This window comes from Micropterus salmoides, unplaced genomic scaffold (assembly GCF_014851395.1).
Source record: "Micropterus salmoides isolate LMB-PRFRI ecotype aquatic unplaced genomic scaffold, ASM1485139v1 Ms_hic_scaffold_1, whole genome shotgun sequence".
Taxonomy (NCBI): domain Eukaryota; kingdom Metazoa; phylum Chordata; class Actinopteri; order Centrarchiformes; family Centrarchidae; genus Micropterus; species Micropterus salmoides.
Window position 1 is genome coordinate 41,772,330 of NW_024040040.1, and position 25,780 is coordinate 41,798,109.

At 39.4% G+C, this 25,780-nt stretch overlaps 3 protein-coding genes across 4 annotated transcripts in view; 1 reads left to right on the forward strand and 2 right to left on the reverse strand.

Moving 5' to 3' along the window:
- The window catches only part of zbtb47b (zinc finger and BTB domain containing 47b), a 30,322-nt gene extending 21,922 nt beyond the window's left edge, over positions 1-8,400 (forward strand). Inside the window, exon 6 of the mRNA XM_038728614.1 lies at positions 1,904-8,400. Within this exon, the coding sequence (XP_038584542.1) occupies positions 1,904-2,349 (446 nt within the window). The 3' untranslated portion in view covers positions 2,350-8,400. The remainder of the gene's footprint in view (positions 1-1,903) is intronic.
- Positions 8,401-8,414: 14 nt separating this feature from the next.
- Positions 8,415-12,391, reverse strand: klhl40b (kelch-like family member 40b). Its single transcript, XM_038728625.1, has 6 exons — positions 11,111-12,391; positions 10,499-10,659; positions 10,279-10,386; positions 9,873-10,058; positions 9,291-9,440; positions 8,415-9,020 (listed from the first exon to the last, which is right to left on the reverse strand). The coding sequence occupies exons 1-6, from the start codon at positions 12,230-12,232 to the stop codon at positions 8,909-8,911; spliced, it is 1,839 nt and encodes a 612-aa protein (XP_038584553.1). The 5' UTR covers positions 12,233-12,391; the 3' UTR covers positions 8,415-8,908.
- Positions 12,392-13,987: 1,596 nt separating this feature from the next.
- On the reverse strand, positions 13,988-23,489 carry hhatlb (hedgehog acyltransferase like, b). 2 transcript variants are annotated; one of them, XM_038728638.1, is made up of 16 exons: positions 23,367-23,489; positions 23,140-23,278; positions 22,967-23,052; positions 22,632-22,706; positions 21,318-21,341; positions 19,990-20,125; positions 17,591-17,658; positions 17,382-17,495; positions 16,555-16,749; positions 16,196-16,405; positions 15,579-15,750; positions 15,214-15,358; positions 15,094-15,129; positions 14,810-15,011; positions 14,589-14,730; positions 13,988-14,503 (listed from the first exon to the last, which is right to left on the reverse strand). In XM_038728638.1, the coding sequence occupies exons 4-16, from the start codon at positions 22,686-22,688 to the stop codon at positions 14,292-14,294; spliced, it is 1,713 nt and encodes a 570-aa protein (XP_038584566.1). In that variant the 5' UTR covers positions 22,689-22,706; positions 22,967-23,052; positions 23,140-23,278; positions 23,367-23,489; the 3' UTR covers positions 13,988-14,291. The 2 variants fall into 2 exon arrangements, with proteins under 2 accessions (XP_038584566.1, XP_038584576.1); XM_038728648.1 differs by lacking the exons at positions 22,632-22,706; positions 22,967-23,052; positions 23,140-23,278; positions 23,367-23,489 and adding an exon at positions 21,461-21,520.
- Positions 23,490-25,780: the final 2,291 nt, after the last annotated feature.

Below are 25,780 nucleotides of genomic sequence, written 5' to 3' on the forward strand. Positions count from 1 at the left end.
AGAGGAACTTAACTAGCTTTCTGGATATATTGGCTGTTACACGTTCTTAGAGATTATAAGCAAGATACACGAATGGCATTAGATTATGGACCGGTAAATACAGAGTGACATTTATACATTAAACAGCATTTCAGACGATAGCATGTAATACTTATTTTGTCCACTTGGGGGAGCTCGGGTTACATGAGGATAGCTTTGATTCACCCTAAACAATTTGTTGCTCAGGAGCTTTAGTTATTTAGTCAATTTAACCTCAAATTCGAGCTGGAAAATTGCTCGAGTATAGGATGACATTTCTTTATCATCATTTCTAAAGGAAGTGTCAGAAAGTGTTGTGAACAAAGCATTGATTACAGAATTACAGATTATTATAGAATGAATAAAAATCAGGGATCCTTGCTGAAAATTAAACACTGCAAAATTAACTTGTTTAGATTCTTTTCAACAACAAATAACAACAACATGGTAACATAACTACTAAAATGGAGTCGGGAGACCTAGTTGAGTAACTTAAAGATTATTTAATTAAACAAGGTAATGCTTTGAGTTTTGAGGAGACAGTACTCTGTTTACACTAAGGAATTTAGGACTGTCCTTCTGGTGTCCTGGAGTTCCTCACAAATTTACATCTGGCTGTGAAAGGAGAATATCCTTTGATGTGAGGTAATCAAACAAAGAGGAAGGACAGTTGCCATGGTTACGTGTGTGGGGGGCAGTTTAGGGTTTCCTGCCCTCTCTTAAGAAGAGTTTTGATAGGCTGTTCAGGAGAATGCTAATCTCTGGTCAGTGTTTCTTTGTCATTTTAACAGTCAGGCAACGAGGCTTATCACGGCTGCTGCCAAAGGTGGCCAGTTTTATGATCAGACTGCCCAGAAACCTTTCACCTCTTCCTTTGGGGTCTCTTCAGCCGTCTGTTGAGAGTTGATACCCCCCCCCCCCCTTCTCTCAGAGAGAGAGAGAGAGAGAGAGAGAGAGAGAGAGAGAGAGAGAGAGAGGAGGAATTTTGAGTCTCCAAATTATTTAATATAAAATACACAAATCCACATTGTTGGTACACTACATGAGGAAAAACCTTTAAGGCAAAGTCAACAAACTTTTTCAGCTGTTTTTATCAGATTTTATTTGTGATTCTATACATGCAGTTTTTTTGTCCTGGTGACCATTGATAGTGCAGTTATGGCTCTCTCGATTCATTCACACAGGTGCCTGATGTTGTTAGTCTGAAATAACTGCCCAGAGGTGTTACCAAGATGGCTGCCGAGTGGTGGGACTTGCTTGGTTCAGGTTCAAACAACTCTATTTATCCTACTAGAGGCAATTAGTTCGTTTAAAAAGTGCACACCAACATACAACAAGCATACAATGTAAAAACTACAACAGCATTCACACTGCTCAAGTTGCACCATAGCGTAAGCGCCCCAGAAGCCCCTCTCTCTCTATGTAAGGACTTTGAACCTTACTGCCACCAGCTGTCAGAGCATCAGAATAGTGTGAAATCAAGTGCCATAGCACAGGTGGTAGTTAAAAACTAAACGGGGTGCTGGTATATTAAATCAAACATTATTTAAGTAGTTGCTAACTGTATCTGTCTGCTGTTTGGTCCTGAGCAGGTAGCGTATCGTAGCGTTGGTTTTTAGAACTTTTTTGGTGAAAACAGCTGCCTGCTGTGTCAGAATACGATGCTACAAGAGCAATGAGGCTGAACCAAACAATAAAGTTGTGCACCAAAAAACAATGAGCTAAAGATGCTGAAAAGCTCCATTTTAAGAACACCCCAAACCCTAATTTACCATTGTAATCATATGAATAGATTGATAGAAAAATATTGATTATAGCAGCTTAAAATGTTATGATAAATGTTATCAAGAAGGTGTGTTTTTCAGCTGTGTTCCTCTTTGTGCAGGAGAGAAGCCGTACATCTGTGAGATCTGTGGGAAGAGTTTCACCAGCCGGCCGAACATGAAGCGCCACCGCCGCACCCACACCGGGGAGAAGCCCTACCCCTGCGAGGTGTGCGGCCAGCGCTTTCGTTTCTCTAACATGCTCAAGGCTCACAGGGAGAAATGCTTCCACGTCAGCAACCCCATGGTTACAGACGGCAACAACCCCCTCGGCCTCGACCAGCCTCTGGCCTCACCCGCTGTGGACTCTTCTGGTCAGGTGCAGCTGGGGGCAGCGCTCCCTGCCACATCTGTGACCACACCCACTGCTGCCTCTAGCCCACACCCCCTCCATGGCACCCAGCTGTCCCTCCCCCTGCTGCACTCCATGGGGGGGCTGCCTCCCACCCCTCATTTACCCCCACCGCCTCCCCTGTTCTCTGCCGGTAGGATGAACTCCAACAACTAACAAATCTCTGTAGCATCTAAAGCACTTTTGTTACTTTGTTTTTCTTAGAGCATTTAAGAGGACTCCTGCGGCGGGAGAGTGATGCACCTCAGTGACATTTACACTGAGGAGAAAAACTGACTGAAGGCTACACGGAGGCCTCATAAAAAACACACATACACCTACCACAATAAGAAAAAGTTATTTTTTACTCTGTTAAATACAATAGATAACCTCAGAGTCCAGTAGGACATGTTGTCACAACGCTTCTCCTCATGAATTTCACAACTCTGTTCTGGTTTCATTTGGGATTTTCCACTACCACACACATCTCTCCAGAGCCTTGCACAATGCATTGATTGTAGCATCTTTTTCAAAGTGGGAGGAAGAGTATCCTAAATCTTAACTTGTACTGGGGTGATCAATCGAGTCAGAACCACACTAAGATGACAAAAAAAATGTTTTATTTTTGATCGTTCCCTGCCAAGATGTAGCGAGTGGTTCTGGTCCAACCCAGCAATAACCAAATGCTGATTTGTCTTTGAGCATATACATGTATATGGCATTGCCAATAACCAAATCCTGTTAGCTCACCCGCTTTAGTTAGATAATGTTACACAGCATTTATAATCGATCCTGCACCTTACATTTACCTCTAGTGATATTTAAAATATACTCCTAATTGTCTTCATTTTTATAATTGTGATAGCGTGTAATTTGTGACCTGTTACGTCAGTTTGTAAGGACGTAAGAAAAGTTGTGACACGTGGAGAGTCGGCCGTGCAATGCAGCGTGTGGTGTTTGTGACTGTGTGTGTGTGTGTGTGTGTGTGTGTGTGTGTGTGAGTGAGAGAGATGTGAAGCAGAGACGGGAGATAATGATCTACGTTCAACTAATCAACGCTTGAGCTTCCCTGATTCAGGAGATGGAGTAATTTGTTGACTGTCATCTTTTGCTTACATTAAGCAGGCGCACCCTTCTCCTGTAGATCTGGCTTTGACACGATATCGCACTATTCTGTACTACTTGTAAAACCTAATGTACTGACCTACAGTATATTTGTAGGTTTAAAATCAAATGTCAGTGTTACCTTCCGCCTCATGTCCAAACTAAACCCAATCTGTGTAATTAGTTTCCAGAATATTAAGAGTGTAGGTGTAAAAATCTTCACAAAAACCTGCTTACGTAGCTGATTGAGTGTGCACATTTCATCAGGATGTATATTGTGAAATGATAAACATTATATCCCAATGCCTAAATCTCTCAAAGAGCACTGATAGTGATTAGTGCATCACTAAAAGGGCTCCTTATGATTACATCACTATTATCCATAGTCAATTTTTTATAACAGGGATCTGTAGAAGGTGAGCAAAGTTAGGGACATGCAGTATGTAAAACCGCCCAAAAATGTGTGGCTCAACGTGCACTTTTGACATTTTTGTCATGAACCTACTGGCAGTAGAACTGAAAGAATATAATCAAATCATTGTCAGTAAAAAGTTCTTCTCTTAAAGGAATAGGGAAATACACTCATTTGCTGTCTTGCCGAGAGTTAGATGAGAAAATCTGAAGCTCCGGCTAGCAGCTGATGGAAACAGAGCTCTGTCTGAAGGTTAAAAAAGAAATCACCTAGCAGCCCCTCTAAAGCTAACTAATTAAAATGTTAAATCTTGTTTGTTTTATTGTACAAAAAACAGAGTAAAAACACCAATTTGTGGTTTTACTACTTTGGTTTTTGTTCAGTTATTGAAAGACAGGACATGGGGAAACAGCTTGTGTTTTAACACTCAGTAAATCCCAATTGTTTGTTTTTACACTTAGGTTTTTGTACATAGGCAGATCTTTTTACCTATGGGCAGAGCCAGGCTAAATGTGACACCTTGTTTCTTGTCTTTATGCTACGCTAAGCGTCTGCTCATCTTGGATGGACAGATATGAGAGTGGCATCAACCTTCTCATATAACTCTGCAAGAGAGCAACAAAGCATACTTGCCAAAATGTCAGAATAGTCCTTTAAAATCTGACATTTCAATCAATTAAATCCAAAAAGACTCTGTGCACTATCGATGCACTCCTGCTCACTTTATCTATAGATAGCCTACTTGTAGTTTAGCATTAACCTGTAAATATTGTTAAGGTATGTTTCCTTCTTGTGATTAATTCCTCATGTTTACATTTGGAGAGTCAGTTGAATGTGCCCCCACGTGTGTCTTGGCTGGTACTAAGTTGGAATTTGTGGATAAGCTTTTGTAAATGTAATAAGCTGTTTTTTTTGTTTTTATTTAATAGGCAAATTTAAGCACCTTAGTGTAGTCTTAAGTCTTCGCTCACCCTACTTACATGTATTTCTTATAAACTGCCATTGTTAAAAAGCTAGGGCCACATCAGATGTTATTTGATAATGGTACTTTCCTTGTGTGTCTAACATATGTTTTGTACTTTGATTTGCTGCTTTTGTACAGGGTCCAGTTTGAAACTGCCCTTTAAATGAAAAGTATAGAGCTGTTAAATTGTTGAATATATTCTGGCTTTGATAAATCCAATTTAGCCTTACTGGACAATTGAACTCCAGGGTCAGAAACAAGCTTCAGTTTAGACATTTTCAGCAGTTTGATGAGGTAACTGCCAGCATCTTCTACTCATCTAAGGTTTGATGAGGTCATTGGTAGATAGGGCTTCTGGTTGTTGACAGAAAGAGGACTAAAGGCAACGTGGCACACAAACATGGACTGTTGCTCTCTTGTGGCATCTTTGTTAACTGCACTCTGTTAGTAATCGTACACTTAAGAAAGAGAAAAGCCTCCCTTAAGAGTACACTATCATTCATTAAAGATGGCTAAGATATATTTTCACACTTTACTGTTTTAAGAAGCTCTAGCCCAAGAGACAATACTGAGATACTGTGGTTATAGTTTGTGTATTCGCCTTACTTGGAGGGATTTGAATGTTTTTGTGTTAAGGATGATGGTAGTAGCTAATGGTAAAGGAGAAGAGATAGTAGGTTATACTACTGATTTATGCACTTTGAATTTGATTGCCACACTAGCCCATAATGGGGAACATGTATGCAGATACAAGGTAAAAAATAGGTAGCAGATATGTGTACTGGAAAAAAATATTTCCAACATTTCCAGGAAAATCAAAATTCAAAGGCATACGTTATATTTAAAAGTACTGTGTGGATATTGATACTTTAATTGATATACTCTACAAATTGCAGTCAATTTCTTTGAGTTAACTGTTCAAATGTTATCAGAGTTTGTGGTTGGTAAGTTGCAGAAGCGGCCTGACCTGTGTTTTGTTACCTAGAATAACTTATTCGCTGTGGTGTGGAGTCAGCGCACCTAAACTGGTGTTTCAGTCTGCCTGTTTGGCACTGTGCACTTTTTAACAAGTGTTTGTGACACCTTCCTGAGGGTGCACATAGTGCAGCTGTGGCTGTTTTTGGTTGGTTCTCCTATCACTAACAAAACCCGAGAAACTACCAGTTTGCTCCTTTTGAAAGGTCTTAATATGTTTATAATTATTTCAGGCCATAAGAAAGTGTAAAGGAAGGTGTCAGTTGCCAAATTAAGTAATGACAAAGATATTCATTATTGTGAGCACTTTATACTCCAGTTCAGCTAGCAAGGTTTGAAGGCTGATACAGTTGCAGTTATTTGAATTGAAATGTGCTGATGGCAGGTGTATGTTTTTAATTTTTAATTTTTCCATGGTATAAGATAAGAAATTACAAAAATGCAGTCTCCTTGGCAGATGTTCAGTATTCTGAAACAATATTTTTTTTATACCAGAGGGACATCAGAACGGTTTGTTCAGAGCCTACAAAAATTGATCCTACTGTATGTACCTGCTTGAAATCAGATTGAAATATTATACTAGAATCTATTGCGAGCCTCCAAACCTGTGTGGTATTATTCACTTGCTGGTATAGTAAATCAAACATTATTTTCGAGGTGAATGACACTGGGCAGATGGGTCAGAATTTTTGAAGGGCTGTAATTTATGAAATGATAATCCTAAATTGTCTGTTTTACCACACTTTGCCCACTGTATTACATATATAGTTCATGACACAGAGTTCAGAGGAAGTGAAGAGAGTTATTAGGCTATGAAAGTCTAAATCCACCCTAGAAAGCATGGTTTAAATGTTAATCCTTTGTCTTGGATTAATGGTGAACAAGTCTTCCCTAAATCCAGCTGCAAACAAGAAAAAACCCATCTGTGACTTCATCAAAGTGATTTAATTACACTTAATCAAGCTGTACATTAATAATGTGTCAAAGACGAACATTTATGCACTGACATCTCTCAAATCCTAAAAAAAGAAAATAACAAGGACATTTTTAAACATTAATTTTTAAATTTAATGGCAGTAAACTGAGATTCTACATACTGAGAAGGGAAATTTTGCACATTGTTTTAGAGTCTTATATTCAAGGCAGCCTTAGTAAATTCTCCTTTACTAAGGCTAATAGCCAAAGGCTTGTATTAGATTAAGCAAAGGTGGACCTGCCCTTGTCCTTAAATGAGGGTTTGTTAGTGATTAAGTGGGTGCCTAGACACAGTGACAGTGCATTCTGCACTGCACCCAAAGCAAATGTTTCTCACATAATGAAGCATTGAGCATGGCAGTTGGTACAGAGAAGAGTGCTCACGCAATTGCCAAGTTGGTGTCTCTACTGGGACTTGTAGTTTTGGGTTTAGCTTCTAGAGCCGAAGTGTGTATCAAAAAGGATTTGATTGTGTGGCCTTCCGCTTCAAGAAAAGTGTTGGGAATATTGCTGTCTTATTTTAGTAGCAGTTACTGAAGTTCCATGACGGTATTGGAGAGAAAGTATTATATGTATGTAAGAATCTAAGGAAAAGTATTTCTTTTTTTAAGATTGGAGGAGCAGTTTTTTGTTGTTTTTTATGGAGCCACAAAACAAGCAAAAGGTTATTAGATGAGTCAAAAATATAACTGAATATGTCAATAAATGTTAGTTAATTACTAAAATGGAGTGTAAAAATATTCTGCGGTAATAGATTTTGGTCTGTTGGTCAGACAAAACAAGACGATTGAAGATGTCACCTTTGGTGCCGGGATTTTTATTTGATTTATTTTTTTGCCAAAATTTTATAGACAGACAATAAAAAAACAAAAATTGCAAGAGTGGGATGATAAAACTCAGAAACATATCAAATATTCAAGCTAATGCTTTAGCTACTATTACACAAGTTTATAAAGTGACAAGACAGAGGTATAGTTGAGTATATGGATGATTAACATTACATGTACTGGCTGCTGTAGTTTAATGAAGTAGCTAGGTAACAATGCAGGTGCTCAGTTTGTTTAGCCACCAGTGTTGTCAGTTAAGATAGCCAGCCACACAGTCCTCTAAAAAGAACGTAAATTATAATGTTTAGCTGTTTTTACCAACTGTTTTGAGGTTAAAGTAAAATTCCTTTTTACCTCTATTTAAATGTTTTTACTGGCAGTAATATTCAATATGTGTATTCAGTTGTATTTTTTAAATCAGTCTTTCACTACAATTGGTCAGTTTCTGGGCTCCATAGAAACTACAACATAAAATTGGAAAACAAGTGTTGTTGGTTATTTTGCATGTGAAAGTTTGGTTAGCTGTTCTAATGAATTTGTTCAATTGTGATGTTTCAGCTTTTTGAGCAAAGATACATGTGATATTAACCAGGGGCACCAATGCCACAGTTAATTCAGATGAAGATGTAAATCCACATACCCTCTACATTTTCCATACTCACTCACACTGCAGTTGTGTTAAAGAAATCATAATGTGTACTGTTATTTGCTGATTCTCTACATTATAATGTAAACACTATGTCTTAGTTAACTCTGGTGTACAAAGACCATGTGTAGGCAGTAGTTGTCCAGTTCAGCTATATTAAAATACTAAAAACCGTACAAGGACATTAGTTTCTAGAGGTGCTAATAACATTAGACTGTATTTTCTGTCTTTTATTGTATTATTGACTAGTGTTTACTGTCTGTAACACAGCAGAGCGTAATGAAATCATTTCAATATTAAACATTATAGATATATTATTGCAAATGGAGATGTGTGTTGTGTTTTTGTTTTTGCCCAGAGAAACTGAAATTGTTTTTTAACTGTGTCATGTGCCAGTCGTGCTTAGAGGCACCTCCATTATGGCTTTGCTGCCATCTGTTGGGAAATGCAGAACTTCTTGCCAACACATTTTCCATGATTATCAGGACAGTTTTTGATGTGAAATACTTCAGTTTTATTCCATACTGTGAAAAAAAATGTCAAATGTCAGCTGGCTACAGATTGTTTACAGTTTTACAATTTCAATTAAAATCACTGAAACACACATATATAAAAAATGCCTTCAATCAAAAAATGATTGTCCATGATGTTAATCATTACAGCTGCTGTAGCATAGTGTAAAATAAAACAACCTGAACACCAAACATACTAAGCTGACTCTTAACGTCTACTGGTGTTAGATGTCACTGTGACTCTGAGCCCAGTTTGGACTACTATGAAGTAGTTATTAACAAGCACAGATTTCTGTTAACAAGCAGGGACTGGAGGGGGTTTTACATCTTGGTGAGACGCAGGGTGTTGAGGCGGGTCCCCAGAATAGTGGCCCCTGAAGCGTACTGGATCTCTCTGAGGATCCCATTCCACTTCCTCTCTGTCTCATCAAACCTAAAAAATAGTAATCAACAGTGCAGGTGAGCAGCACATAACCTGGGATGTTTTGCATATATTGTGAATAACAATGTTATTAAAATAACAGAGCAAATGGTTGATCTGATTCCTACCAAACTTCCAGTTGTACTTTCTATTAACATGACGTCCAATGCAACAAAGGGTGACTTTATCTTTATAGATGTTAGTCCTAATTATAGAAAGTACCAAGAGCATATCAATGTATGAATGTGTGAAGGAAAGGAACTGTGTGATATTATGACCCACCTCCAGATGTCGTTCATCTCTTTGGGAAGGATCTCGTCGCTGTCCTCTAAAGGCATCATGGCAAAACCTCCTACAGCATAGAGGAAGCCAGTCAAAGACACCAGGTTCAGAGAGCTACGCTCCTGGGGAAACGCTACAAAGTCTGACCACCTGAAAAATGTAAATACACACACACACACACACACACACACACACACACATACACAGGGGTACAGCTCAAAAAAGTGCAATAGACTTCAATAGGGCTCAAGTAGCTCGATTCGGAAATCTTTGGAGCCACCAAGTAACATTTGACCTTTCAATTAAGGTTGTCATGTTAATCTCTTTTCCCACAAGAAAAAAGTGCTTTACAATTAAGTTAGTAATGTGAAATTATGAAGAACAAGTAAGCTACAATTAAATTGACTGAAACAAATTGTAAAATACAGTAACCCAGTAAACCCAACAATATCCTGTGTCTTCATTCTGCAAAGTGCACACACAAACCGGTCCAAGCAACCATTTTGTATGCACGTGCCTCAAGCCTGTATGTAGAACCCACATTCATTTATGCTGCCTTTCCTAGGATTTCTTGGAACTCACTTGTTGGCAGCGATGTCGTAGACCTCCACAGAGTCCGTCAGCCCAGTGTCGGTGACTCCTGCCGCCACATATATTTTGTCATTATGAACGGTGGCTCCAAATAAAGAACGAGCAACCTTCATGGGTGCAAGCTCTTTCCATTCAAATCTCTTGGCGTCATATGCACACATCTGCTTTAGACAGCTCCTTTTCACAAGAGAGATGGAGAACATATTACATATGAGGTCAACCATTCTGTAGTGGTCTCTTTATATATAAAATAAAGTGGTATACAAATGTAATCCATAGTTGTTTGTCTATATTATGAAAAAATATATTCCTTCTGTCTTTTGCTTCACTGAAGAATAAAGCATCTTCACACTGGCCACAGATGGATATTAATATTTTGGTCACACTTAATGCTCACTTGTTGTCTCCCTTTCCTCCAATCACATAAACAACATCATTATGTGATATGGTTGCATGTCCATAGACTTGATAAGGGATTGGCTCTGATTCACCCCATTTAAAAGATCTGTAAATGAGAAAACACAGGAATGGTGCAGATTAATTAGGAGTCAGTCCTGAGAATAACAGTCCATTAAGTAATGTCACTAAATTCATCATGAACTTTAACAAATACTCACTGTCTGTCATAGACCAAAACTGAGTCCAGCATGAGCTCCTGCTCCTTCAGTTCCTTCCCTCCCAACACAAAGATGGAGTTCTCGGCCTCAGCCAGCCCAAAAAGGAAGCGGGGAGACGGGATGGGAGGCATCCCCAGCCAATCAGCGCTGACCGGGTCATACTGAGGTCACGGGAGTCAAACATTTGTGAATGGGTTACATTTACACCACGTGAAGTATAAATACTGTACTGATTTGTATGGCCGCACTATATTATCAAACAGATACGTTTATAGAAGTCCCAAAAATTCACCCTGACATCTTTGGTTTCTTTAAAAACGCCATTAATCCAAACAAAACTGGGCTGCACAGCATGATTTTTTTACTGATTGACCTACCGGTGGGACTGTGGGTTTTAAAATGTTTAAAATATATATTGAGCGACATTTAGCAGTAGAGGGTTGATATTGTGTTTTGCGTCACGTAAATATTTATTATTACTTCCTTAATGGCAGAAGAGCTGCAGGGCTCCAAATAATATCGTATCTAAAAATAGGCTGAGCTGAATCAGTTTCTGTTATTGCAAAATGTCATCTTCTTTTATCTCACAACTTTATCTAACATCCCTCCTACCTGTAGGAAATAAGAGCACAGTGGGTCCTCTTTGTTCTGTTCATCAAAGAATAATCCTCCTGCCACAAAGATCTGGTTCTCCTTGGTGACCAGGCTGATGTGATTTTTGGGAATCTGTGTGGACAGTGATGCCACAAAGCAGTCGTTCCCTGTCGGATCGTAGGCCACTGCACCTGTATCATTCACCATTAGGATCAAGTCCCTGACAAACATGCCAAATCGCATGTTGTCATTCAAGATACCTGGGAGAAGAACCTCTTCTTCCTCTACATCCTCATTCTCTCCAGCTTTCTCCGCTCCGCCGTCCTCCTTCTTGCTTTTTTTAACCTCTGGCATTTTCCCAGCGTGAGCATCCCAGACCAGCTGGAGTTTCTGCTGCAACTCAGGATTAGAGGAGATCAGTTTGTGTTTCTCCACTTTTTCCTTCAGGTAATCCTCGTTGACCAGACGCAAACGAACGCAATCCAGCAAACCTGGCAGCTCTTTCTCTCTGCTTTCCGTGTCCCGGGACACCCATTTCATCAAAGCTTCAAACACTTCCTCCTCTGTCTCTACGTTCAGTTTGTCATTTGCTAAAATGGCTGCCAGCTCACTGGGGAGCAGCTGAAGGAAATCCTCATCTCTGGAGATGAGCTGGAAACGCTCACAGGCGTAGTTTCGAGCAGAGATAGCCAACCTGGGACAGTCCAGCATCAGGCCGAGCCTGAAGATAGCCAGGCAGTTGCTGAGGCTCAGGCGCTTTTGTAGGAAAGACACACATACAGTGAAAATTGAAGGGATCTGGTACACATTAGCCACTGCGAAGATGTCCTGGACGTTCTGCTCTGTCACATTGATTTTGGAGGTGTACAGGTATTTGAGGATCAACCCCATGACCCCTGGCTCCACATCCTCCAAGACAATCTCTCTCTTTTTGCTCTCCTCCAGGTCAGACAGGAAGATGGAGCGGAAGTACGAGCTGCAGGCACACAGGACCAGCCGGTGGCAGGGGAACTCCTTGTCTTTGATCTTCAGCACACAGTCGACCAGCTTCTCATTCTCCAGCAGGTCGTACAGGCCGTCCTGGAGCAATGTCTGCTGGTACATCCTGGGTTCGTCCATGGGGTTTATTGGTAGAGCCATTGTTGCTGGCAAGGGGGAGTTTGAGGAGCCTTTCAGGGCCTTCAAATCAAACAAAAGTGGATCTTCTTTATAGCAGAGTAAGTTTAGTTTCCAGCCTGGAAAGAAGATTCAGACACACACTCAGTCTGCCCACACCAGCTGAACCCTGGGACTGCCCACTTCCGCAGCTGTCCGGACCCTTCAACTGAGCTCCAACTGGCAGGTTATTTATAGCTTGGGTGCTCGGTGTGGAGCTATGGGCTTCATTCTGGAACATGAAATGCAATATCCACGCTTCAAACCCCACCCCTACCCACTCCCCAGGAACATCCACCCACTCTCAGACAGCTGACACATTGCCTAATGGGAAATATGTCCATCCTGAGTCATGGGGGGATCTGGAGAAGACTGTGTAAGAGGCTGCCCCCTGGGGTCAACAGTGTCTCTTTGTTATTACATTTACATGATATTCACATTGTATTATTACACGCACACAATCTCAGAACAAAACGTTGTAACTTTTTTGTGGTTTCCTCCCTACATACACATCACCTGTGTTTCAGATTACATTATTTTATTCAACAAGTGCAATTATGCAACACAAGAATTATCTTGGCGTTGGTTGATTTTGCTGTAAGAATTTTTTTTTTTTTACGGCTGGTTTATTAAGCTGATATTCTTCACTCCTTCCTCGACAATCTGATGTGATGAAATTGCATCGTTTAAACAGTTATTATAAAATCGCCTATCGACTATTCTCATTCTGGCTTTTCTGAATTTAAGGCTAAGTCTGGTCTTTTTGTTCGTGTCTGCGTGGGTTCTCTCCCGGTGCTCCGGCTTCCTCCCACTGTCAGACATGCGGACTAGGTTAATTGGTGACCCTAAAATTGTCCTTAGGTGTGAGCGTGAGTGGTTGTTCAGGATTGGTTGTTCAGGATTGGCCCCAGCCCCCCGCGACCCTGTACGCAGGATAAGCGACTGACGATGGATGGATGGAAATTTAATTTAATAACACAAATAGATAAAAATGTCAAATTAATAAAAATTATTAACTGATATTAATTATATTAAATGACATTAATTCATTAATTAACAAAAAATGTTGTTTAAAAAAGCAAATACATTAACACAATTTTTAGTTACATCAGCTAATAAATTAAACTGAATGAACTTAATCAAATGAAAAATTAAAATGTATGCACACATTAATACATCAATAATGATAATCGAATAATATATAAAATAATTCCGAAATATGGCATTCTTCATAATGACTACTTTTACTTTTGATACTTACTTTGATAGTATATTTTAATGCTGACACCTTTGAACTTTTACTTGTAACAAAGTATTTCTACACTGTAGTATGGCAACTTGTACTTGAGTACTATGAGTAATTCTTCTACCACTTATTACATTAATGAAACGTAAAAAGCCTGTTTCATTAGACCTATGTGGCATTCTCAAAACAAAACCAATTTTTATAGGCATACAGTAGTCATGCCATTTTGATCACACTTTCCAGGTCCAGGTAGTGATTCCCCACAGGTGGGACCACAGCCATGTCTGGACAGTGTTAAAAGGGTTTCCAGTGTAGGCATCAAACAGGAATTAAGCTGCTATGCTGATGTATGCTACAGAAACACAGCTAATGAAAAGACTTAGCACTGACTCATGGACTGTAAAAAAAACTTCTCTAATTCATTAATAATTCTAATTCATACAGCTTTATCAGAAAGTAAACTCACCATAAAGACACAAAACTTGATGCTTTGAACAAATTTTGCAATTTATTTTTTGCATTAATGACAAAGGTTTCAGAAAAATGGCATCCCTGGAGTGTTGTTACACAGAATATTTTGTATTGTCATTTTCATTATCTTCAGACGTTTGAGTGTCTTTCATTAAGCTCAATTTTTTCCCCTTTTAGATATAAACACAGTTATATGATGGTTAATTTATTTACAGTTTTCTACATTAACAGATAGCAAACATTTGTTCACAATTCACGTGAGACAATCTGGACTGGTGACAATACTGTTGGCTATATTCTATATCATTCACTATTAGAATGAAATATCTACTCAGCTTTTTCCTTGCTGGGATCTGTGACAGGCTGAGCAGCAGCAGGCGCAGCTGCAGCGCTGGTTGAGCCGGTGATGGTGTTCGGAGGAGGAGCGGGAGGAAGAGGATCAGGATCATCAATGAGGGCCTGCCTCCTCTCTCTCTCCTTAATCACTTGAATCAGGCAGTAGGTCACAAACATGACAATGGTGGTGGTTATAGGGAAGCCTGGGAAGATAAGAAAAACTTACCTGTTAATTGTTAAGAGAAAAAAGTAAACCCTCTGCAAAATAAAAAATAATAACAACGTCACCTTTGAGAAGCAGCCGTTTGGCGACTAACTTGGCAAAGTCCAAACTGTTCAAGGCCAGGATGTTGTACAACACAATGCTCCAGAAGTTGAAAGTATTGAAGACGGCTCTGATCCGTCTGGACGTTGCTTCTGACATTGCCATCTGTGAAAAATGTAACATAACTAATATAAAAATTTTCAGTTTCCTAACTGAAATGTGAATGCATCTTCCACTAACAAACCTCAAAAGAAGCAAAAGGCTCCATGGAGAAGAGCTTGGCGACCCACAGCTCAAAGTTGAGGCCAAAACAGTTAAAGAAAGCCCAGACCAGCACCACCTTGCAGGGTCCTAGCCAGAGGATGGTGACGCCGAAGGTGCACAGCGTAGCAACCAGCTCCTCCACCACATTCTCATGTTTTCCACCCAGGTAATTGTACACATACCTGTAGATAATCAGACATCAGAACCTATAAATGTGTAAACATTAATAAGACTTGAATTTACTGATCTTTCTGAGACACTCACTTGCATAGCCACTCGTTGATCCCTCTGTCAAAATGGCTATAAAAGAAGAAAATACAACAATACAGGATTAGTTTTACAGATTTGTAATAATCCAAATGTGATCAAGCTGTGTAAACTCACGTTTCAGCAAACACGTAGAGCAAAGTGATGCATTTTGGTGGCTTGGGAGGGTCAAGATGGTCCAGTCTGGCCACTGTGTTGATGACTCCAAACATAACAGCTGCTTTTACCCAGTCATACACCAGGTTAAAGTAAGCTAGGCCCACTGTAAACAATACAGTCACATTATTTACACAGTCAATGTATTGTTATACAGTATAAAATGGAATACATACAGGCACATAATATGTTATCCACATTTTATCACACTCCTCTTCTCATGCTAAAAGTTTCTATAAAGAAACCAGGTCAAATGCTCTGGTTAACACCCCACAGCATTCATTCAAAATAATAACTGTAGGATATTTTGGGGAGATGGCACAAACCTAGAGCCCAGTCCGAGAGGTGCTTCATCAGCTTCATGTCTGTGGGGATGGTGAGGATGTACATGAAATGGAAGAGGACGTCCACTACAATGACGACTCCCAGGTGAGTCATGCCGTGCAGACTGATATTCCACATCTCCCCCTCTTTCCTGGTCAGGTCTAACCTGTTGACCTGCATGGGGCAGCAGACAAACGTCACTCTGATTTTGCGGTTTGCAGAAACAAACATATGGTATGTAATCAGGCTACAGAGCTTATCATTTGCATGAACGCAGCAGTAGACTTTGTCTTCTTTAGTGTACTGTGATGGCTTTCCAAGAGAAAACATCCAACTGTTAGAGGATTTCCAGACCCCAAAGACAATATTCCTCCTCTGTGACATTTGTTCCCAGTTGCCCCCCCCCCACCATATTTATGTTTTCAGATGTCAATCTAACATTTTTTTCTCTCTCTCTCTTTTTCTGTTACTTCTTTACCTCTTCAGACCTTTAAACATATTTAAACAAAACAGAGGAAAGAGCTACTGCTTTAAGAATACAAGACCATCAAGAGTACTGCATTAGTCCCACACGCCTGAGCTGCTGAATGACTGGGAATAAATACCTGATTTTACTTACTTGAATATAAAACTTATCAAAGGTCATGATGGGCCCGAAATAGAAGAAGGGGAGGTAGAAGTTGTACTTGATCAGCTCCAGGATGTTGTAGTTTCCATCTTTCTTCTCGCAGTTCTCCAGAGCAAAGCTCATACAGCGCATTATAGTAAACCCACAGCCTCCATAGAAGAGAACATGCCGCAGATCAAAGTCCCCCTCCACAAAACCAGCCTACATGGGATAGAAACGAGGAAAATAAAACATGAAAGAGTTTAACGAAATTTGGTCACTTTGAAGACAGATTTCGTCTTGCTTCAGGAGACAAGCCCAATAATTTTCATAACTTTTGTAATGTAACTTACAAAGTGCACACAGCTTACCTGCCAGGACACGAAGGGTTCACACTTGAATGTAGCGAGGGTGCAAAGACCAGTGACAAAGCAAAGCCAGCGGATTTTCACTAAGGAGATGCTGTAGAGCAGTATACAGTGGGACAGGATAAGGGTGATGTAGGTCCAGCCCATACTGGTCCACACAGCCAGCAGCCCATACACCATATACACCAAGGACCTGTACTGTGGGAGAGAAATGTGGCATCTAATTACTAATACATTTCATAGGGAAACATTGTCCTTTTCCCTCCACCACAGTTATCTGACAGTTGTAAATATAAATTACCCTCCAATGCTGCAGATAACATCTGTTTAAAGGCAACTGATGACAAAGAAACACTCCTTCACTCTGCCATACTGATTAATTATCACAAAAACATTTGTACAGTTTACTCAAAGCGACAAATATTCAAAGATCTACACTCATGGACCCTGCTGACACATGGTCTATTTTTGTGCTAGCTGCCATAAGTGATCTTGCTAAATATAGAGCTCCATTTCTATTTGTTGTCTCATTCATTCTTCATCTACAGTCATCCCTCAGACCTTTTCTCTTCACCTGGTCCCATTCATCAGCTGCTGTTTAGCTAACGATATAAAAAGCCACTGTGCAATGTTGTAAAAATAAATAGTGACAAAGAGGCTTTCAAATGTCACCAAGTCCTCATGACAATGCAATGAGAGATGAAAACTGGTTGTTTCTTTTGTCTCTTCATAGTGGCTCAATGTTTTGCTCAGATCATTAAACCATGAGTCCTTTACCTCCTGCTGCAGCTCAAGTAGTTATTAATCAATGAATCACTCAGTAGAAGCACCTGAGGAGCCAGCATGGAGCAGATCTTAGCGAACAGCACATGACCAGAGAGAGCAAACAAGATGTGCTCTCTGAAGGTAGAAAACCACATCATCCACTCCATATCGGCCGTGTCCTGTAGGTGAATGAGCAGAAAAAGACATATTAAAATGTTTTGGGTTCTTTTACATCAATGACAAATGTCTTGATAAACTATGAATGTTCTCTCACCATTCTCCTCCCAAAGTAGTACCATCCTGGCTTCACACTGGTTTTGAACGTCTTTCTGTTTGCACTTGCTGGAAACAGGGAAAGAGAAAAAAATATATAAATAATGAAAGTTGATGAAAAATGGCAACACAGCAAGAAACAAAATGTATGGCATATAATATAGAACATATGGCATGAGAGGATATCTCATATCAGCACACATACATTAACATTTTCTGCAGCTGCTTGATATATTTTATTATTATCTTTTTTATATTTTTATTGTCCTTGATTGCAGATGTGAAACTTTTGTTACAAGTGATATGCAGGGCCAACACAGGACCTATTTTCTTTCTATGTGGTATTAATACTGACATCTGATCTCCTCTGCGTGGGCTGCATAGCTTCCACTCTTCACCCTCACACAGTGATCCTGCCCCTATATGTATACTGCACATTGTGTTATCTGTACGTGACTGCACTACAAGTTATAACTTGTGCCACATAGGGTTCACAGTCTAGCCTCATTTCTGGGTAAACTAATGCACGGATCTCTTTAAAAACATAAAATATTTGGACTTAAGTTTATACATGGTTTTGTGTTTGAACATCTGCATTAGAGTATGTGTGTAAATGTGAAAGTATTATTGCTTTTGAGCAGCCTTTTTATAGTACTTTTACATCATAGAATTTGCTTTAGTTCCTTACTTCTGCAGTCGCCTACAGTTGGCACAATCAGGAAGAAATTTGATCGAAGTTTGCTTTGAACTATATTTTTCTGTTGCATAGTGGAATCGGCTCAATATGTCAGCATGGGTAATATCAGCTGGTTTGAGATCAGCACGGATATAATAGTAAGAAATTACAGAAATGTCACCATTAAATAGTTTGTTCACCAGAAACAAGTTTATTTTTCAACTGTAAAATATCCCACTCAGATGTTTTTACTTTGTTTTACTTTTAATTAACTGATTAGATCTCTTGTGTGCAAACTACAGCTGTCTGAAATCACTCGCTCTTTCCCTCTTAATTCTCCCTATATATTAAACAATCATGATGAGCAGTAAAATGAGATTTATTATGGTGTAGAGTTGCACAAATATCAGGTTTGGAAAAAGCTGCAATGTAAGAAGGATTGGCCGGTTAATAGATTATATTTAACAATTAAAGTGGGTGAACAGAAGAAAAATCTATACATCAAATCAATATTTGGTGCGACCACCCTTTACTTTTAAAACAGCAGCAGTTCTAAGTAGTTTTTGAAGGAACTTGGCAGCCATACCTCCGACATGGAAACAAGCCCAAGCGACTCAACTATGCACAGAAACACCGGAACCGGGGAGCAGAAAAATTGCAGCAGGTGCTCTGGACTGATGAGTCAAAATCTGAAATATTTGGCTGCAGCAGAAGGCAGCTTGTTGCCAGAGGGCTAGAAAGCAGTACAAGAATAAGCATCTGCAAGCAGCATTGAAGCATGGTGAAAGTTCCTTGCAAGTTTCTGCAGACCTAGTTGGGGATTTGGTCAGAATTAATGGTCACTTCAATGCTGAGAAGTAAAGGCAGACAAAAACAGTCAGGGAGGCATCTGATTGGCCCCAAATTTATTGTTCAACATGACAACGACCACAAACATACAGTGAAAGTCATTAAGAGCTATCTTCAGCAAAAACAACGAGTCTTGGAAGTGATGGTATGGCCCCCACAGAGCCCTGATATCATCAAGTCTGTCTGGGGTGAGGAAGAGAAAGAAGCAACTGAGACTGCCTAAAGTGGGTAGTTCTCCAAGATGTTTGGGCCAACCTACCTGCCAAGCTCCTTTAAAAACTACCTGGAGGAATTGATGCCGTTTTGAAGGCTATAAGGTCACACCAAATATTGATTTAGATTTTTCTTCCGTTCACTCACTTTGCGTTTTGTGGATAAATATAATCTATTAACATGTCTACTTTGAAGCATCCCCCCCCCCACACACACACACACACTTGTCTAAAACATTTGCGGTGTCGATTATTGGCCTTAAAAATCCAGTATCAGTTAAACAAATTTCACGAAAAGCCCAAACCAACAAAGTGTTAGTCCGTCACTAAAAATGTTTCAACTTCTGCAGCCTGTTCGTGACACAGACCTAAAGGCCATTTGCTCCTATTGAAGACATCTTTTTTAATAAAATTGGTCAAATATATATTAATATATCATTTTCTTATAAGGGTCAGTAATTATAGAGCAGGTAGTACTATGGTTTTCAACAATTACTCAAACAGGAGGAAATACTGTATTTTGGGGCGGGTATTTTATGCTACATATTGAGACACATTTGGTGCTCATAGCATGTCAGAGTTTTATTTATTAGCAGACACTTACCAGTACTTCACAAGCATGATATTTTAATACTTTGTGAGCATGCGCTTTCTCATACTCACAACTGGACACCTCAAAGATCCAGCTGGCAGCCCAGAACATGGCCAGACACAGCACTGTGTTGTAGAAATAGATCTCATATTTGGGAAGAGCAGCTTTGATCCCCATGGTGACAGACAGGGGGCGCTCTGGAGGCTCCTGAACAGACATCAGACCAGTGAACCATTTTTCTGTACAACTACAACAGGTTTTACCTGAAATTACATTCATGCAGTATACATTTCCTTTCTGAGACACTATTTTTACTCAACTGTACCTCAGAGAGATTTTGCATTTATTTACCATTTATCTGATGGCTGTAATGAGATGTGGTCATAAATGATTATGCATACTGAAAATTAGACCCTGTAGCAGTTTCCAGGTTCTTTACTTAAGTAAAAGCAGCAGTAACACAACGCAAAAATACTGAAAGTCCTACACTCAAAATTGTCATTTTATTCATGCTAATGCAGAACATTGTAGTTGGTCAAACTTGTACTACCTAGACTACTGTATAGTAAAACTTAATATTTCATTTACACTGGCTTTGGTAGGTAGTTGTTTTTACTAAATGTGTTTTTAGACTGGGGTATTGCTTTTAGTGGTGGAAGAAAAAGTAGCAATACTTTAATGGAAAAACACTGCATTCAAATATTTACGCAAGTAGTGAAATTTAAAGTAGGCTATCAAAAGTGAAAGTACTATTAGTAGTAGTATTACATTATTTCCACTGTGATCAGTAGTGGAGTGGAAGAGTAGCATCAAATGGCAGTAATGGTTAAAATTGTACTACAGTACTTTAGTAAATGCACTTCATAATTCGGCTACTTCTTCATGTAGACATGCCACATTTTATCTACATACAACTGCATGCTTTATTTTGATGCCTCTTCTGTAACATTAGCTGTTTTCTCTTTTACATTTGAGACGCCAGAGCAAATAATGCAAAGTCATGTGGCTCACTTGTCTCTGTCAAATGATTGTTTTAAGTCCTAAAAGCCACCATAAATCAGGAACCTTATCTGCGTGTGATTATCAAGTTAAATGAACAGTGGAGGGCAAGTTTCCACTGATGGACACAGACAACAAAGTGCAGCTGCCTGCTATTTAACATATTTCTCTCCACTAAAGTTATCAGCCCAAAACAATGCCATATTGATTTGTAATGCAGAAACTAAAATTTAAATCGTCTTTCAGGTCCACAGACAACACCGCACTTATTTTTTTTCTAGCTGTATTAAAATCTGTGCCCGTTTCCTCTTCACAATGCCTGAGTGAGATGCCTGCTGTTGAAATGCCACCCGGTCATGCATGTCAGTTTGTCCTCCTCAGCACCTGTTGTGATACTGACCTTGAACGCAGCAGTTGTGGGCCCCTGGAGAAAGAAAAAAAATAAATAGCAGCACCTTTTTGATTTGTTCAAAAGGAGGAGGGAAAAAACAGATTAAAGTGTCATCAAAAAAATAAAGGCACGAAAGAATTGTAAACTTTTACATGTGCTGTGCATCTACAGAATGCAGGGTGGGCTGCGGGTCCCTCTGACTCCCTGAGAGGGAGCTGCCATCGGTTAAAGGTGACATGATGTATTTATACTTTGACCACTGACACAGAGGGGGCGGGCCATGAGGACTGCTAAATCAGTTTAACATTAACAACATTAGGAGTCCATTAAAGGACTTTTATCTTGCTTTTACAGACGACTGATTTCGGAAGGCGAGGGTAAACCTACTTCTGGCAGCTATATAGTCTGTTCATGTGCAGAATAGAATTTAGGCTTAATCACATTTAGCACCAAACTGCATTATGCAAAAAAAAAAGAAAGAAAAAAAAGCATGATTTACCATCAAATGTACATGTTATTTATGCTTGTCTGCATTGGGTTTGTCCTTGTTTGAGACATTTAAGAAATGCTGTGTAGTTATTGTCTCTTCTCTTGTTGCTATTTTCTATATTCCTGGTTGCCACTTGCCAGATCTGTTTTGGGAGGGTCTAAGCCTGTTGCAATTTTGAGTGGTAGCCAAACCGCCATGCTTCAAATTCTACAATGAACTATGAAAACATGTAGTGCCGTCTAGTGACAATACAATGGAGATGCAGCGTTATCTATACAGCTGGGAAATTGTAGGACATGTTTACAAAAAGAAAACCGTACAGTATGTGGTGTTTTTGAAAAGGTCAACCAAAACAGACAGTATTTATAAAACTCTACACTTGACTTTATCTAGGTTTTCTACTTTCACAGTATCAGCACTACACATCCACTGGGAGTTGTTAAGGCAGTTGCTCAAGTGACAGTAACACTGCTCAAGGGAGGCCACAGAGGACCACGTGAGCCCACCAGCATGTTTGTGACTGGCCGAGCTTTCCTCCAATCTACAGTATGAAACAAGCTTGAATCTCCAGATGCTGCTGTATCTGTTATGTCTTGACAGACCTACAGATAAAGATGCAATCCTAGGAATTAATGCTCTCAATCATATTGTTAGGCCTGTGTACCATCATAAACTCCCAATCAATGAAAATAGCTCTTTCCTGTCTAATAATAGGCTAAGAAGCTTTCTGTTTCAAAAAAAAATTACTGTGTAAAATGTAAAATCTTTATTTGCCCCCTGTGCTTAAACTAAATAGTACTGTATTGAAATCTAAAAGTTAGCATCACACTTACATAACTGGTGGACAAATGGCATAAACCCCTGGTTTCGTTTCCCCAGTGAAGGAACATTTGTATGGAGCTGAAATACTAGACAAGAAATAATCAAGATTTAATCTTCAATTAAAAAACAGTGAAACAATTACAGCACAATATTAACAAGCACATAATTCCCCACTCATGTTGTTTTGAAGGAGGCGGAACAAGTGCTCGAAGAGTACGTGATTCTGATGTCAACGGAGGGCTTGATTATTAGAGGAACAATTTCCTCCACTGTGGGAAAAATAGAGACGATTGTTTTCCCACACGAATAACTCATTGTTCTACTCTGCAGCTTTGAGTTCTCTTACTATGCAACATTTTCTGGAAACTCTTCACACCAACCACATCTTTTTTCATTTTAACCGTCCTGCCGTGTGTTTGAAAGCTGAACTCCCTACAGAAATAAACACAACATCACCACATTACATTGGGATTTATATATTCTTAAATATAATACTCAAAAAGAGGGCTATAATTAGACCATAGTTTGGTTGTAGGACTGGGAGAATAGAAGGATATGGGTTCCTCCAGGGGCTTCACTAGAGGGACCTTGGTGGCTCTGGAGTGACACTGGAGGTCATAGCAGGATCAGTCAGAACGGCGACTATATCTAGCCAGCCCTGAGGGAGAAAACAGATTTGTCTTGACTTGCGTCCACAGTTCCAAACTTATATATATATTGTGTGAATAAAAAAGAAAAATATTTACAAAGAATATTTTGGAAATCAGCGCATACGTAGTGCGCCATCTCGTTTTCCATGTGCTGACGGAGGTGCACTTCATCTTTGGACAGCCCCACTTTAGTTAGATTGAGGTTGATTCTTCCAATGAAGCAACCAAACACTGAATTATCGCATACACAAAGAAGATTCAAAGATTTTATAATGACAATTGTCCAAAAAAAAAAAAATCTCATTTAATTACAACAAATGATTATGCTAATTATCCATGTTAAGTGGAACCACATCCCTCCCTGTTATCAAAATATTTGTTCTCTCTTTTTGAATAAAATGCTAAACCAATCTGATACATATTTACCAGCAGTACCTTTAATTTATTATAGTTAGGCTATAACAGTAAATTATATAATCTATATATGAAGACAGACTATGTACAGCACACAACTATATTGCCACTGTTTATTACTGCACTCCCTGGAGAAACGATCTCAAAAAGAAGCAAATTGTGCATTTGAAGGTTATATTCAGGCTGTCCAACTGACGTGAAAAAAAAAATTCAAATTACAGAAGTTAAAGCCTACTGATCGCAGAGTAAAAGTGAACCACCATATCACCTGACTATTAAGAGGACAACACTATTAAGGATCAACATTGCTCCTGTACGGCTGAGTAGGCCTCTGTTCACCATTACAGTCATTAAAAGCAGAACAGTAGGGCTTTATCGTTACATTCAGTAGTAAGTTTAGCTAACGTTAGCTAACCTTACATTTGGAACAATCCACAGCCTACATTTTTCTGGATTTGATTTAAGTTTTGGTAAGGTAATAAATCGTTCTTCTCCTTTCAACCTCTCTGGGTAGGAACTGTAATTATAACAAGTTCTCCAGGAACAGTGTTTGACCATATCTTGGAAAAAGAAAGCTTGAAAACGACTCGTTTTACATTAGAGTCAATGGAGCACAGCCATGAAAGTGTCGGACCTCAGTTAAAGCGAAACCTATACTGTGCTGTGATTGGCCAGCCATGTGTTCGGGGTGTGGCTTAGTGAAGGGTCAATTAATCAGCCTTAATATGGAGTCATGGCTGCCGGAGGATACCAGCACGCCAGCTGTTTTGGGACCACCTGACTCTTAATGGCTCATGAATGCATATAATGAAGTAGGGTGATGCAAGTGTCCTAGCGTAAGGGCAAATTAAAAATTAAAATGATTTTCCACTAGGAAATATCTTGCAGTTTAGCAGGTTTGATTAAGTTATGGCTTTTTACTTGCGAATATTTTACTGCACTTACAGTAATGAGCATACTTATTATGATTTCTTGCTGGGTGGTGCGAAGGGGGCACTGCCGGCAACGCAAAGGCCTTTGCCCGAGTTGAAAATTTTCAACTTGCACGAGAAAGTGCATTACGCTGAGTCACGATAGCCGTCAATAATATCAGTGTTGATATTATCCAGATGTCAGGAGAGGGCCAGGCAGAGCCGGGGATTGAAATGCCGCTGGCCGGTGGAAAACTGCTAAACTTGGGGGAGAAGCCGAAACAGCGCTGCAGCTTTTGGACAAATAAAACACCCGTAGTCGGACTGGATTATGCTCTGACAACTATGCCGTTTACTCGCGGGAGGAGCACGGAGTAAAGTTGCTTTTATTAAATTAGCTTTTTACTTTAGTTTTTGGAATTACAACGTTGATTCATCTTCACAGCAGCTAGATTCCATGCACATCTGGTTCCACTGTTGTTCGTGTCGGTTGGCACCCAGAGCTCTTGGCACTTCATATTTATAAAATAAAAAAACCCACACAGGTGTGTTTACCTGAGGTTTAGGCCTCTTGGGTGTCTGAGTGTAGGGAGAAGAGAATTCTGAGGAAGGTGCGAAGCATATTTAAAATTTATAATAATGTTCGTGGTGATTAAAACCTGCTTTCACATGGTGGCATTATGTGAAAGATTTTGATTCACAATGCCGGCTCAACCATCTGTCAGCCATCACCGATGGACAATGGCATCATCTGTCCAACCCTACTTGGCGTTGGGAAGATTAAATTCATGTTTGGTCTGATTGCTGCATAAGGTCTACTAACTTTGCTTGGTGTGCATTATATTAAACAATCTATAATAATTAATAAGCCCCTAGGGTTTATTTAATACCCATCCTGAAAAGAATAATAACACTATAAACACACTATATCTATAACAGTTTGTCAAGACCACCACCTACAGCCATATTTCTTTAACAGTATTGAGAGAAGACAATTTAAGTTATCGTTACTCATTTGGTAGATGATTTTATCCAAAGCAACTTACATTTCAGGATCATCATACTTTACAAGCGTCAACAAAGCAAGTTTAATTTAATTAGCTAACATTACTGCCAAACACATTTGAAAGGGCTGTGAAGGTAAATCAGTAATGTAACACTACTTACTAAGAACTCAGTTATTAA

Coding starts and splice junctions, on each gene's coding strand:
- hhatlb (XM_038728638.1), bottom strand. CDS start 22,688: ATGTTCCTTCACTGGGGAAACGAAACCAGGGGTTTATGCCATTTGTCC. Junction 20,126..21,317: donor CCACAACTGCTGCGTTCAAG/GTCAGTATCACA, acceptor ATGTCTGTTCAG/GAGCCTCCAGAGCGCCCCCT. Junction 14,731..14,809: donor AGCCTTTTGCTTCTTTTGAG/GTTTGTTAGTGG, acceptor CATTTTTCACAG/ATGGCAATGTCAGAAGCAAC.
- klhl40b (XM_038728625.1), bottom strand. CDS start 12,232: ATGGCTCTACCAATAAACCCCATGGACGAACCCAGGATGTACCAGCAG. Junction 10,387..10,498: donor GTTTTGGTCTATGACAGACA/GTGAGTATTTGT, acceptor TCTCATTTACAG/ATCTTTTAAATGGGGTGAAT. Junction 10,059..10,278: donor GGAGGAAAGGGAGACAACAA/GTGAGCATTAAG, acceptor TCTTGTGAAAAG/GAGCTGTCTAAAGCAGATGT.